This window comes from Peromyscus californicus, unplaced genomic scaffold (assembly GCF_007827085.1).
Source record: "Peromyscus californicus insignis strain IS unplaced genomic scaffold, ASM782708v3 Scaffold_4__1_contigs__length_199733344, whole genome shotgun sequence".
NCBI classification, from domain to species: Eukaryota; Metazoa; Chordata; class Mammalia; order Rodentia; family Cricetidae; genus Peromyscus; species Peromyscus californicus.
Genome location: NW_026294562.1, coordinates 7,730,986 through 7,746,801, shown reverse-complemented (window position 1 = coordinate 7,746,801; position 15,816 = coordinate 7,730,986). Strand labels below are relative to the sequence as shown.

The 15,816-nt window shown below is 36.8% G+C and overlaps 1 protein-coding gene across 3 annotated transcripts in view; it reads left to right on the top strand.

Moving 5' to 3' along the window:
- Nucleotides 1–15,816, top strand: part of Shoc2 (SHOC2 leucine rich repeat scaffold protein) — an 88,524-nt gene that overhangs the window by 53,878 nt on the left and 18,830 nt on the right. For 2 of the 3 annotated variants that reach the window (XM_052712483.1, XM_052712484.1), the window contains exon 3: nucleotides 6,030–6,167. The exons of the other annotated variant lie outside the window; for it this stretch is intronic. In XM_052712483.1, the coding sequence (XP_052568443.1) occupies nucleotides 6,030–6,167 (138 nt within the window). The remainder of the gene's footprint in view (nucleotides 1–6,029; nucleotides 6,168–15,816) is intronic. 3 annotated transcript variants of the gene reach the window in all.

Below are 15,816 nucleotides of genomic sequence, written 5' to 3'. Positions count from 1 at the left end.
TCCCTCCATAGTGGGGTACTGTTCAGTGTCAGAATGAACTGTTAAGTTACAGAAACAAACGAGGGAGCTTTGGGTGTAAGTGAAAGCCATTTCGTTCATCCTGTATGTCATCTCAATTGTTAGGACTCATTGGGGAGATGACTGTTGGTTAAGGGCAGAGGTGCTGTTTTATGTACCAGAGGAGCGCCTTCCACAACAAAGAATAATCTAGTCTAAAAATGTCATAGTGCTGAGTTTGAGAAAGATGGCAGAATAGTAATTAGCCTCCAAAGTTAGCCATTTTCCTTGATCTCATCTAACTTGCTGTATTTAGTTGCCTGATCCCTTTAGGTTTGCTGTGCACCTTTCTTTCTATCAGTGGAAGTTTATTTTAATTAGAGTTGAAACAGCTTTAGGCATTTACTATTAGAAAAGAGGATGACAAGCCAAGAGTGGTGGTTCATGCCTATAATCCCAGTGCTTGGGAGACTGAGGCCTATGTGGACTACATAAAGAGACTTTGTGTCAAAGGGCAGGCGGCCGGAAGGCAGAAGATGAAATACCAAAAAGTTTTATTCTGATGTGAAGAGTATTAGGATCCAAAATTAGTTTTTTCTTTGAATTAAAGTGATGCTTTGCACTAAGCACTGTAAAAGACATGGAAAAGAATGTAGGTGTATATTGTTGTTGTCCCTAGGGAGAAGGGGAGGGGATCAGGAGGGAAGGAAGGGGAGAAAAGGAGGGTTTTTTAGCTGCTTAGTAGTTGCTGCTTGTATCTGTGCTGTTTGTTCAGGGGATCCAGGAAAGAGTGATATTAGTTGAGAACGGAGAAAATGATGCTTTAGATTGAGAACCATTCACCAAATGTTAGAATGGATATTGTGATTATTGCAGAATCAAAGATATTAAAGTTCTAAACAAAAAATAAAAGAATTGACCCATTCATTTAGCATTGTATAATATTTTCCTATAGCTCTGATAATTTTCTTTGTTTTGAAGTATGAGTATGCTTTATCTGAAATTTCTCCAGCTGCTCCATTTTCTCTTGATTAATGTTAGCCTTGGGTTTCTTCCTTCACTGCTGTTCTTTTTATGTACTTACATGTGTGCTTCAAGTGATCTTCCTGGCCACGCTTCAAGTGCTGGGACTGTACTGGCTCAGACTCTGGATTTCCTTATGAGGGGGTATTGCTTGCTTGCTGTTGAGGTTTAGTACGTTCAGATTAATTCCAGTGAGCACTATGCCACTGGATGCCTTATGACAAATACTTCCCATTTCTTCTGTGTTTGCCTTAAAACATTTCCATTTCTCATAATCTTACTACTATTAAAGCAGACTAAACTACTATCTGTTAAATCAATTATGAGTAAGAAAGTTAAGATTTTTAGCTGTGTTCTTTCTTTATCCCATTCTTTAAGTTTCTGTATGTATTATTTTCCTTTTTTTCTGAATTTATTTTAATATTTCTTGTACATCTGTTCTAGTGGATACAGGTACCCTCAATTTTTGTTAGTCCTATAAGCCTTTGTTTCTTCCTTATTTTTGGAGGGTAGTTTTATTGGTAACAGACCTTCTAGGTTTATGATCCCCCTGCCTTGCCTGTGTTTATTATATTTCATTCCACTGTTGTCTTTCCATGGTTTCTGAAGAAAAATCTAATATAATTCTTATTTTTGTTCCTCTGTATGTAGATTGGTTTTTTCCTTTTCTTTCAAGACATTTATTTTTTTACTCTTCTCTTTTAAAAACATTGACATATTTCTATAAATTTAAAGTAGAAGATAAGCTGTTCAATCAAAGCTATTTCATATATATATATACACACACATATATATATATATGTTACAACAACCTTTGGCATTCTATAGTATAAAATACACACAGACACACACACACATACACACATGAATATGTTGAGAGAGCTTTCCTAATGTCACAACAACCTTTGGCATCCTATAATATAATCCTCACAATTTTCTGTGTTAATACAGGTATATAAAGGGAACACTGAGATAGCCACGTGGTCTTTATTAAAATACTCATCTGAAGTGTATCAAAACAAGCAGAGCAGATGTTAGTGCAGCTCTAGCCCAATAGATTGTTCTTATGTGGGGATTGTCTTAGAGTTTCTGTTGCTTTAAATGCCTAGGTGAAAGAAAGACTTTTCCTGCTGTCTTTGCCATGAGAGCCTGCATTAGGACATTAGAGAGAGGGACACTTGTAGGAGGGACTCTGCTTGCCAGTCTCCTCAGTCACCTCCCTGCACCCCACAGTTTGTAGCAGCAGTCACCTTTGAACTGTCCTAAGCTTCAGTTGTTACTTCTGGTAACTAAATCTCTGAATTCTCATCTCTGTGGTTTTTAGCTCCTGAGTTTGCCCTTTGTCTTCACTTCTCAGAAAGACGGAACAGGAGTTGTAGATCCACAGCCTTTTCATTAGTATTGTGAGGACAGGAGTGTTGACTTCAAGTTTTTTACGTGTCAGTATGAAAATTAAGTTAAAATTCATATATAAATTTCCTTTCTGTTCCTCATTAGGATTTTTAACATACCCTTTAGGAGGAGTGAATGGGGGGGTAGGTTGGGGGGTCTGGGGGGAGTGGGAGGAGGGATGGGAGGGGGAACTGTGGTTGATATGTAAAATGAAAAAACAATTTTAAATTAAAAAAAACATTAAAATGAAAAAAAATATACTTTATTGTTAAAGGCACAATCCCCCCCCAAAAATATTTTTAATTTTATCAAATACTTACATGAGTCATCAGATAATATTTCTTTAGAACTATTGATGCAATGAATTATAATTGGTTAATTTTTCAAGCACAGAACCAGCTTTGAAGAATTCATATCTTAAAAGTCTCTATGTCTGTATATAATGTGTGTCATATTATATAAAGAGGGAATTGACCATTGGTCTATGGGTTTTCTTTTTGTACCACCTTTGACTGTTTTTGATATCAAGGTAATGCTAGCCTAATAAAATGAATTTGGAAATATATCCCTTTTTGCAACTTTTTGTGAGAGACTACATGAGTGTTAGTTAATTCTTATCTAAGCACTTGGTATGAGTGTCCAGAGAAACCATTTGTGCCTGCCTGCAGTTTTTGGAGGGAATACTTTTCATTTACATACAAAATTTATCTAGTGGTTAGAATATCATGGAGGTTTCTATTTGTTGAGTTTTGGTGTTTTTTTTTGTTTGTTTTTTTTTGTGTGTGTGTGTTAAAGAATTGTTTGTATAACCTAAGTTTTTGAATTTATGATTCATGGTTATAAAGTTGCTTATAATACTTACTTTATTTCAAAGTTGGTAGGCCAGGCTGTAATTCCAGCACTTGGGAGGCAAGGGCAGGAGGATTGTCACAAGATGAGACTAACCTGATTTACATAGTGAGCTCTGGGCTAGCTAGGGTTATGTAGTAAGCACTTGTCTCTACATCAGAAAACAATAACAACAACAACAACAAAACTAAGAACTGGGCTGAGAATGGAGGTGCATTCTTACAATCCCATCAATTTGGAGGCTGAAATCATAGGGTCACAAGTTCAAGGCTGGCTGGGGCTACAGGGCAAGGCGTCTCAAAACGTGAAAATGAAAAAGAAGATTGTAGAATGTACCTGCTTGTTTCATTGCTGATATTTGTAGTATGTGTCTTCTCTTTCTCCTTTTTATCATTTTAGGTCTTGCAAGTGATATCAATATTGTTTTTTTCTGAATGCGCAGCATTTACATTTGTTGACTTATCTCTATTCTGTTTTATTATGTATATTCTTTTATTTATTGATGTATACACATATTTTTAAATATACTTGCCTGGTACCCGCCAATCCCCAAGATGAAGACTGCCCCGAGACTCTTCCTCTTATCCAATGTAAAAAGAAAGCTCAGCATAGGCTTTTTTTTTAATTGTTACAAAGTAGATGTGACATAGTTTATTTTGAGATTTAGTGGTATTAAGTGTGTTCATAGTGTACAGCTATCATCGTTATTCAACTGCAGAACTTTTTCATGATATGAGAACAACACTGTATGTCCATTAAACTGCTGCAACCTCCATCTTCTTGAGAACGCAGTAACTACTGTAATGTCCGTCTATAAATATTATTCTACATACCTCATATAAAGAGGGTTTATAATTTATTAACCGTTTGTGTCTGGCTTATTTCACTTAGCATATTTTTCCAAGGTTACCCAGTTTTAGCATGTATCAGAATTCCATTCCTTTATAGAACTATAAGGTATTTATTATTAATATATACAACATTTTGTTTACTCATTGATTTCTGGACATTTGAGGTTATCCTCACTTTTTGGCTATAATGAATAATAGTTCCCTGAGTACTTCTGCAGGTAACTGTTGTTATACTTTTGAGTTAGTCCCTGCTTTCCGTTTTCTGTTTTTTAGATAATTCCAGAATTCCCAGAGGTAAAATTATGTTGTGGTAATGGTATTTTTATATTCATAGTTTTTTAAGGAGCTACTCTACTGATTGCCACAGAAGCTGTACCAATTTCTGTTCCAATCAGCTGAACCCAAAGTTCTAACTTTTGTACTTGCTCACCAGCTCTTTGTTTTCCAACAGTAAGTATCCTAATAGGTACAGTGATCAGTTGTCTCACTTTTACTCATCTAATATTTAGGCATGTTGACTGCCTTTACCTGTGCTTATTAGCCTTTTGTGTGTTTGTTACTTGAAAACCTGCACAACTCCTTTACATTTTTTACTTTTTGAATCATGTTTCTATGTAGTACAGATGGGAGACTGTCTTAACTTGTAAACTTTCTATGTTAGTCTTGTACATTTGAGATTACAGGTTGTGACACTGCTCAGCTTAAGCCAATTTTTAAATTGGCTTCTTTGGGGACTGAGGAGGGTGTTGTTTTATAGTGGGTCTTTATGTACTCAATATTTCTGTATTCCTTATCAAATCTGTGATTGTAAATGTTTTCTCCCACTTGGTTTCTTTTCACTCTCCTGGAAGTATCTTTTGATGAAATAAAACATTTATGTTTTGTTGCCTTCATCTATAAACATCTAAATTAGGAGTCTGTCCCACACTCTTATTTCAAGTTTCAGAGTTTTGTTTTACTTTTCTCAGTATCTCCAAACTTCATGCCTTTAATCCCAGTACTCAGGAGGCAGAGGCAGGTAGATCTCTGAGTTCTAGGCTAGCCTGTTCTACAGAATGAGTTCCAGGACAGTCAAGGCTACACAGAGATCATGTCACAAACAAACAAACAAACAAACAAACACAGCATGTACAGAACAACAAATCTATTACAACTAGAAAAAGATCTTAATGCAACCCCCATCTTCTTCAGAACCCAGTAACTACTGTACTGTCTGTCTATTATTTATATATTTAAGAGAAATATATATATTATATAAATATATATATAAATATAAATATTATTTATATAATCTAAGAGAAATCTGAATTGTCAGTGTACCTCTTTCTAACCCAGAATGGATAGGGGAAATATACCTCATTTTCTATTAATTGAGAAGGAATTTTTATTTAAAATGTTAATTTAGCCATTTATAAGCGCTGGAACATGTATTTTGAAAGCATACATATATTGAGGTAGAAGATGTCTCTAATATCATTTGCTGAATTTGGTTAATGAAATTAGTCAGTTTTTGAAAAGTCTTAGAATATATTAGCATTTGTGTAGTAATATATAAAGCAGGATTAGAGGGGAGGGTGGTTTGTAATGTAGATCAGTGACAGAGTACATGCTTAGTATGTGTGAGGCCTTGGGTTCATTCCCTAGGACCAAAAGACAGCACCAAGAACACACAGCACAGGATGATGAAGCATTAGTTTGTAAGCATCATTTTAATTTCGTTAGCTGTTAGTTTCTAAAATAATAGTTTGTGATTCTGTGCTTGAGCTGAAATTTCTTTCCACAATATGAGTGTCTTCAGTAGATAATTTACCATTTTGAAGTAAAAGTAAAAGAACTTAGGAATCATAAATGTGCTCCCTTGCTTACAAGTATTACCTGATATATTCTTTAATGCTTATTATGTTGATCAATTTACAGGTGAATTATGTAACCTCATTACCCTGGATGTAGCTCACAATCAACTTGAACACCTTCCAAAGGAGATTGGAAACTGCACACAGATAACCAACCTTGACTTGCAGCACAATGAACTACTAGACCTCCCAGATACAATAGGTATGAGGGGAGAAGGAAGATACTGATATCTATAGCTACATGATTATGGAAAGGACTATTTTGGATCCATTTTGGTAATACAAACTCAAAATTATCAAAGTAGTAGTAAAACTTTTAGAATAGTACTTTAAATCACTTTTCCATTTCTTGATAAAGAAAAAATGAGATCTTAGGAAATGAATTCATTTGGGATTATAAAGAAGATAAAACATTGAATTAGTGTACACTTACTGCAGAATGGAGAGATTTCTGTTCAGTTTATTTCAGAATGTCACATGCTATTATATTAGCGGAATCTCTTTGTTAAAGTACCACATTGCAAAATAAAATCATTGTTGTCTAATTTTTAAAGCATAGTAATATAACTTAAAAGTTTTTCATTTGTAATGTTGATTTGGTAAGAGATGTTTTGAAGGTGGTTAAAATATATTTTGAGGATTTTGCCAAATTGCAAACAATTGAATTGAGCTATGATAATATTTTATACTCCTGCAGTCTTGTTTTTTCCAATTGCCTAGAAATGTATACAAGCCAAAAAGTTTTTGTTTTTTTAAATAAATTCTTTGTTATTTAGAAAAATGTCATCTGTATTTGATTTATATAATTTGAAAAATTATTTCAGAGATGCTGTTAATAAAACATTTTAGGTTTATGATGATTCTATCTCAGTAATTATTTCGTTTGCTTCTGTCAGGTATCTAGAAGAGCCATTTTAATAATTCTATGTTCGGTGCATGAGGGTTTTTTGTAGTCTCTTAGATGGCACAAAGGTGTCTTGTTAGAGGACTAACTCGTATCTGGCTTACCCTGTTCAAGGAACATCCCTGAAGGGTTCTAGCTCTGCAGGACTTAGAGTTTAACTCTTGCCAGAAGCACAGCTTGGCCCTTCAGGTGCATCTTTTGTTTGGGAAAGCTCTCTCAGGGCAAACTCCTTCTCAGTATCTGATTGTTTCTGGTTTCTGAGTTTATTTCCAGACTGCTAATATTAACCTCTGTTTTGTTAAGTCTTTGATTGTGGAGGATGTTTTCAGTTTGGGTTTGTTGTTGTTGTTTGTTTGTTTTTTAAATTAGAGGGGGATGTTGTTACTAACCTTTAGGTGGGGAGTGAGTCAGTCTATTTGTCTGTCTATCTATCTATCTATCTATCTATCTATCTATCTATCTATCTATCTATCTATCTATCTACCTACCTACCTACCTACCTACCTACCTACCTACCTACCTACCATCTGTCTATTATCTATCATCTATCTATCTACCTACCTACCTATCTACCTATCATCTATCTATCTATCGTCCATCCATCCATTCGTCCATCCATCCATCTTTTTACATCCTGGTCATAGTTTCCCTGCCAGTGGGGAAGTATCTTGAGTAATGTAAGTCAATAATTTTCTTAGAGAAAAGCAAGTTGAAACTTAGATATTATAATTACCATTCAACTTACACCTTTCTAGTTCTTAGCCCATGGATCTTCCAATCATATTAGTATTTGTACTGGTAACAAATTAAATATTTATTCTTTAAACTGGAAAGGCAAAATTGTCTGCATCATGTAACAAGTTATAGGAGTGTTCTGTTAAACTTAAAATATAAAAAGAACAGATGGATGATTCAGGATATTAGAAACCATTACTTTCTACTTTTTTTGTTTTTAAAGTAATTAAAATGGCTAGGATGGAAAGAAAAGTTATCTCAGATGAAAAAGCATAGAGGGAGTATGTTCTGTATTTGTAAACATGATTATGTTCAGACTGACACCAAAGAGAAACAAAACACAGTTCTTAGAAATGTCTGCCAAGCACTGGGGAAATGACCTTTGCTAAAGTGCTGTACAGTCCTGAGGACTGAGTCCAGATTCTGAGCACCCACAGCAAAAGTGGGACTCGTTGGCACCCCTGTAACCCAGTGCTAGGGAACTGGAGTGATGGGGATCCCAGGACCTCACTGGCAGCCAGTCTAGCCAGCTCGTGAGCCTCAGGTTCATTGAGAAACTTAGAGAAAATGATGTGGAGAGTAATAAGACACTGGACACTGAACTCTGGCCTGTTCTCCTCCTAACACACACATGTGTGTACAAATAAAAAGATGTGTTTACCAAATTAAATTAGTTGGAAAATGCTATATATTAGACACAAAGACCAAAATAATGACCTATAAGCTAAAGTTGAAGAAATACCCTGGAACAAAAAACCAGGAAGATAGAAATAATATAAAATAAATGAAGTTTAAAAGGAACAAAAGAGAAAAGTTCTGGAAAGAGATAGGTAGTACAGTGAAGAAACTAATAAAATACAAGTTTATATTTTCACGAGCTTGATTAAAACTCAGACGAGCCTTTGTCCCCTAGCTTAGGCATCTGAACTTTGGTCTTCATTCCTGCATAGTAAGTCCATCACCCACTGAACTGTCTCCTCAAGTCCCAGAAGTTTCTTTCTAGGGAATTAATGAGCATGTCGAGACAGATCTAAACAGAGGTTGGTTATTTCATGAGTGAAATGTTAGAAAAACATGCAAAGCAGATAATGAGGATAATAAGATTGGAATTGTTTACCAAAGTGAGATAATGAAAAACACATTCTGGTAGAAGTTGGAAATTAGATTCATTCATTTATTTGTAACAGATATTCTCATTAATCATTATAAAATACGTTTTTGTTTGTTTGTTTGTTGTTTAGTAAAGTTGGTCACATATAGTAAGTTGGGAATGCTCCTCTTCATTATTTGGAAGTTTATATGAAAGTGACATAACTTGAAACTGGAGATAGCTCAGCGGGTAAGAGTTATTCTTCCAGAGGACCGCAGTTTGATTCCCAGCATCCACATGGCAGCTCACAACCATCTGTAACTCCTGTTCCAGGTGATCCAATGCCTTTTCCTGGCCTCTTGGAATTTACATGATACACAAAACTCAAAAGCATACTAAACTATTAAAAAAAAAAGTGGCATTAATATTTGGTAAAATTCACCATTGAAGACATTTAGGTCAAAATTTTTCCTTATTAGCAATGTTTTAAAAACAATTTTAGCCGGGCGGTGGTGGCGCACGCCTTTAATCCCAGCACTCGGGAGGCAGAGCCAGGCGGATCTCTGTGAGTTCGAGGCCAGCCTGGGCTACCAAGTGAGTTCCAGGAGAGGCGCAAAGCTACACAGAGAAACCCTGTCTCGAAAAACCAAAAAAAAAAAAAAACAATTTTAGTTTCTTTATAGACTATTAGTTTATCACAGTGCAGTTGAAACAGTGAGTGTGTTCTCCCTGCCCACAGCCTGCACTTGTGGGGGATCTTACCCCTTAGATCTGTGTCAGTTACAGTGTCAGAACAGCTGTAATGCTGTTTTCTAATCTTATTGTTCTAGTTTTTCCGTTGTTCGTCAGCTGTCTGATTGCTGCAGTTGCCTTAGTCAGGTTCTGATTAGCTAAAGCCAGGCTGGGAGTAGTTTGATCAGAACAGTTGATGGGAACAGTATACTATAGCTCTTGGTTGTTTGAACAGTTTGGCCAGGCACACGGTCACTAGGTTCCATGCCCTTCCCTTGGGGACCTTATGGGGTCAGGAAGTAGCTCTCTCTGCCTTTTGGTTCTGCCCTTTGGAATTTAATGTATGTTTTCGTACATTATAAGTGACAGGTTTTTTTGACCACCTATACAAAGGATGATGTCTTTATTTCTGAAGTTTAAAAACTAAGTTTTCTCAGTGTTGATCTTTTACAATGACATTTCTGTAGTATACTTCTAGGCCAGCTCAACAGATGTGTCAATTTTTACCTTAGTATCTGTTCTTAAAACGTACATATTGACATGTTTAGTTTCTATTATTGGATGTTCCTACATTGAAATAAATGTCTTCATGTTTGCTTAATTTTGAACAACTGATTGAATAGTAAAGGGAAAAATAACTGCTTATTTCAGTGTGTTAATTTTTTTCTCCCATGAGGTTGTCATATTAAAAATAACCTTACTAAAACAAAACCAAAATCAAAAATCTTTCATGAAATCCAGAACTTTACTTAGTCTTAGAAAGAAAAAACGTTGCTTTACTTTACTGCAAATAGGCAGGAAGACCAAATGTAGCTTACCCCAGGTTGTGAAACTGTGTGCAGATATCAGGCTAGTGAGTCACTGGGATTCTTAGGCTGCTAGATTGTTTCTTGAGCAAGTTCTAGCCAAAGGGCCTTTGTTTTTGTTGTCTTGTCTGCTGAGGAATCACTTTCTTCACTCATTCCAGTGATGAAATAGATATTTAGGAAATGGTCATTGGTCCACCATTTCTTCTCTCATAGAAGTCTTAGTGATGTTTAGTGTGTTTGTGGATTTATCTGTGTCCCTGTTTTGTTAAGGAGTACTAAGCACTGTACTAAGTACAGTGTCCTGCACACAGTCCTTTAGACTCTCTTCCTCTGAGAAAGGTAACTGTCCCACGTAACCTTCTTTCTCCTAGTTTTCTTAATTTTATATGTCTCTTTTTTTTTACAGAGGTAATTCTGTGTTTTAATTTCTATTTATTTGTTTCTTATGTGGTGCTGGGATTTGAACCCCCAGGTCTTGTACATGCTAATCAAGCTAAATCCCAAGCGAGTATCTTTATAGCTATATCTGACTTCATTGTTATTTTATTTTATGTGTATGAGTGTTTTTCTTGGTACCAATAGAGAGGATCAGGTCCCCTGGGACTTGAGTTAGAAAAGGTTGTGAGCTGCTGAATGGGTGCTGGGACTCAAACCTGGGCCCTCTGAAGACAGGCAGTGCTGTTAACCCCTGAGCCGTCTCTCCAGCCCTTGACTTTGTTATTAATCCCTTGTAATTAAGATGATATTGTAGACTTCATGTCTCACATGTTTTATGTGATCAGATCACAAGTATGTATTAGAAAGCCGTGAGAATGGAAACAATAAGAAGAATTTAAAATAATATTGCATTTATAGATAATAAATTTGTTAGTTGCGGGAGATAAAATAGTTATTTTGGGTGAAGGCAAAGTTAATAAGTAGTACTTATTGAAATTTTTATATTATAGTCATTTCTCATGTATTGCTTATTAAGTAATTCATTTTTGTCTTTTGTCATCCTTTCTATCCTGATATGTTGAGGTTTTAATTGTGTTGATTGTGTAGCTGAAGGTTAAGATTTGGTGAGAAACTTGGACATTTGGATTGTGATCTGTTACATATGTAAATTTTATGTATTTTTTTTTCTTTTACTTATTTAGGGATGCTGAGGATTGAAACCAGGGCTCCACACATGCTAGGCAGGTACTCTGTCATCAGTAGTTTTCAGCTGACATTTGAGATTCTTTTTCTTTTTTATTGGAGAAGAACAGCTCATCTGGAACAGATAGTGGCAAGCTTGATCTAATTGAACTATGGTTCCCTTGATACTTTTTCTTAAAAAATTACTGTTATCATTATTATTTTTTAATCATAGCCCAGTTTTGAAAGTATGGCTACAGTGAGCAAACAAGAGCCACTCTCTGCCCTGTGGACTTGCTGGTCCTGGAGCAGCTGCCCAGTTCTCCTCTGGAGTCATGTATACCTGACATTTCCAAAAGCCACCCCCACCTTAGGTAGACAGGTTGTTTCCACTGCTTTGTGTAAGATCAGCTCTTGTTGTGAAAACATTCCCTCTTGTCGATAATTTCGTTCCTGCACCAGCAATTCCAGGGTCACTCAGCTCCTGAGCCAGGGGAAAAGAGTGGAAATAGAGAAGGGCAGCTGATGGCACTTACGTCAGAGTCTTCATTTGACGGCCTAGAAACCTCCTCTACTTCAAGAGTTCTCTGTGAACAAAAGGAAAACCTTTAGTTATTACAGTGTAATTTTGTTCAGAAATGAACCTGCTTTCCCATAAAATACTCTGGGATTTCTGATAACCATTATAACATCAGGGAGAAAGGGTTTAAAGTAGAATAAACATTTAACTTTTTATTTCTTCTTGAAATTAGATAAAGAGAGAAGAATGCAACAAACCTTGCATTCATAGCTGAAGCACAGGCCAGTTCATAGAGGTCTTTTTGTTACACCAGGCTCTAAGAAATGGCAGAGAGATTATGGTTATAGAAACAAAGGTTATGCTGGGTGTGGTGGCACACGCCTTTAATCCCAACTCTCAGGGAGGCAGAGGCAGGGGAATCTTTCTGTGAGTTCTAGGTCAGCCTGGTTTACAGAGTGAGAGTTCCAGGACAGCCAAGGCTGTTACACAAAGAAACTCTGTCTTGAAAAAACCAAAAACAAACCAACCAACCCCCCCCCCCCCCCACACACACACACCAAAAAAAGGCTATAAGTGATTTTAGTGCAGCATTATCTAGAACAAACAGGTTGGTTTTTTGTAGTTTTATTCCTATGGTTTTCGACATTCAGGATTTTTACATTTCTTTTAGTTTTTTCTCCAGTTTGCTTTAAAAAATGCATCTTTGACATTATTTCATCTTTAGAATGGTGTACTCTTCCTACTGATTTTTTTTTGCTACTTTGTTAAAATAAGATTAAGACCATTTGAAATAGTCTTACTCAACTGTTACACTGAATTAACCTAAAGATGCTTTATATTTACCAAAATTGAAAGTATCTAATTTTAATTCATAGTCATGAAATTTCACCATGTTTTAAACATTTGACAGCATAAAAAAGCAAGCTGTCAAAGTGGAGCACAGAACAATTTATAGTCAAAGTTAAGCACTTAAAAGCTGTCGGTGATTGGCAATGATCAGCCCACATTTATACAGAGACACTTGCCTATGGTGGTTTTCTTAGTGTAGTGTCTCAACATTAAAGCAGAGCATTTCTTGATTTTATAGTCACAGTTTAGCTTGTAGTTAGAACCACTACAAGTAAAGAAGAGTTGGAACCACTGCTGAAGAATCACAATAAACATCAAACTTCTGGGGCCACCTGTCACACACACCCCCCAGCATAAATGAGTTTGCTATTTCCTACCTCATTTTTACAGTCTCTCTTACTTTGCTGATAGTAATAGGATCTTGGCTAAATGCGAACGATTCTTTGACATTCTCTTAAATAAGTGATAAGGTATTTGCAAACATGGATTTCTCATGACTCTTATTTTTAAAAATTCAACTTCTTTCCAACCCTACCATAAAGGAGGTCAGAGCTTAGGTGCAGGAAAGGTAGATGCACTGTTTTGGTCCTAGTTAATATCGTGGGCTACTTTCACGGCAACATTTTTAGTTTGAAGTGGTTTAGTTCTGCAAATCTGTCCTGATTTTAAGGGTGAGATTTAGTTTGGGTCTTTTACTGGCTTTTGAGGTGCTAAGCATTTAGAAGCCCATCACCATACTAATGTTTGTCACTACAGAATGAGATTAAGAGACATTTAAAGCATTGTGTTTATCTCTTGTTCTACTGTGGAGAGTAATTTAACCAGGCATGCCAGTTGGTGGAGCAGAATTATGGGGTCTTTCCATTATTAATCCTTTGCTCCTTGGTAAACTTCAGAGACTCCTTGGCAGATGTTTCTGTGATAGAAAAAGGCATAGTAGAGAGAAAGAGATACCTTATCTACTTTTAAAGATTTGTTGCCTTTTGCTGTCACGATCACTGCTTGAGGGAAACCTCCCACCTTCATTGACTTTACTGTAACAATGGCCATAGGCAAGGAATAAAGTATAATCTTACTTCTTGTCCTGTAGAGAGTGAGTAAATTAACATGATCTCTCGCTTTGTGGAAATGAAATTAATTTTGCTGTGTGGTTATCACATTCATAACAATTTACAATAACTATCCTCTGACACATCATGAAAGACTCCCATGTGCGCACAGATACATGTATGAAGGTTTTTATTACTGAATTCCTCTAAACATTACAAATGTGACAGTAGTTGAGTCATGATTAGATAGATACTGGTACTCACACATACTACTTTACAGCTGTTAAATAGAATGAAGTACGTCTGTCCTCTGCACATCTTTCCTGCTATGATGCCTTTAAACTGTGAGCTAAATAACTCCTTCCTCCCCTGAGTTGCTTCATGTCAGGTATGTGGTCTCAGCCATGAGAAAAGTAACTAATTGCTGCTTCTTAGCTGTTATTTTTTCATTGTTAAGATTTTTATTAAAAATTCTGCTCATCACAATTGTGGCTCATTTTTCTACAATGATGCTTCTACAAATTAAGTAAATATTTGTAGAATTTGTTGAGTAATTCTTGTATTATACTACATTAAGAACACACAAAAAAGAAATTTTATAAAATGTCTGTGACTCATTTAAAAAAAAACTTTTTATTGATTCTTTGGATTTCACATCATGCATCCTGATCCTATTCTTCTCCCTGTCCCTTCATATCTGCCCTCTGCCCTTGCACCCCTCTCCCCTAAATAAAAGAAAACGTAAAAGAAAAAAAAAAATCTTGTCATGGAAGCTGTAGTGCAACCCAGTGAGTCACACATTTTACCCTTTAGTCCATTCATCTCTACTTGCAAATGTTCGTTGCAGTGACTGGTGTGGCTTGAGACCTCAGGCTTCTGCTACACTGTCACCACTGGGCCCTCACTGGGACTCCTCTTGGGTATCCTATTGTTGCCCTGTGTCATGGAGATCCTGCAGCTTTGGATCTGCAGGACTGGCCCCATTCACATGCTCCAGTAGTTCATAGATGGGGTGGGTGTTGGAGTGGGCCACCTCATAGCTCTGGTTCTGGGCCTGGGTGGTAGCTGGGTTGGTTAGCCTGCCAGCTCTCCCTTGTCTTCACCACCAGGGTGAGCTCTCCAGCACTACCCTGGCTAGCTCACCCTATGCATCAGGCAGCAAGGGATGGGCCAGTTCCCCTCTCAACGCCCTCAGGGGCGTGCTCACAGGTACCCACACCACCTGGGCCCGCTCTTCTCTGTTGCCTAGGCATTCTTAGCTATTTTTATCGAATGTCACAGAATAGCTGTCTAAAGCCTCAAGCCATGATACATTTCTTAACCTTTGAATTCCTATTGTTAGTTGATTATGAAAATGAATGTCATTGTATAATACCCAAACATCTTACCTCTACATTTCATTTTTTAACTATAAATTTCCTTATATTCATTCATTCATTCATTTTTTTTTTTTTTTTTTTTTTTTTTTGGTTTTTCGAGACAGGGTTTCTCTGTGTAGCTTTGCGCCTTTCCTGGAACTCGCTTTGGAGACCAGGCTGGCCTCGAACTCACAGAGATCCGCCTGGCTCTGCCTCCCGAGTGCTGGGATTAAAGGCGTGCGCCACCACCGCCCGGCCATTCATTCATTTTGTGTGTGCACATTTGCATGGTCATGTATGGGTGCTTGCAGAAGAGGGGTCAGTCAGAGGACAACTTGCAGGAGTCTGTTTTCTTCCATCATTGTGACATCCCTCCAAAGGATTAAGCTCAGGTCCTCAGCACCTCAGGCACCTCCACCTGCTGAGCTGGCTCACTTGTCCCACCTCTCCATTTTACATTTTTACATTTTCCTTCTCTGTTTATTCCCTTCTGTTGTACCAGGCAGAGATGTTCCTTTGTGATAATGATTCTTTCACCTGGTTTATAAGGTCGTTTTTGATCTTTACTGCTAGGAGTTGTCCTACTCTTCTATAAATATTCAAAGCATTTTGTTCAGGCCTCTCAACTGCCATCATACTCTGAACATAATAGTCATTGGTGGAAACATCTGTAGAGAGTAGATGTC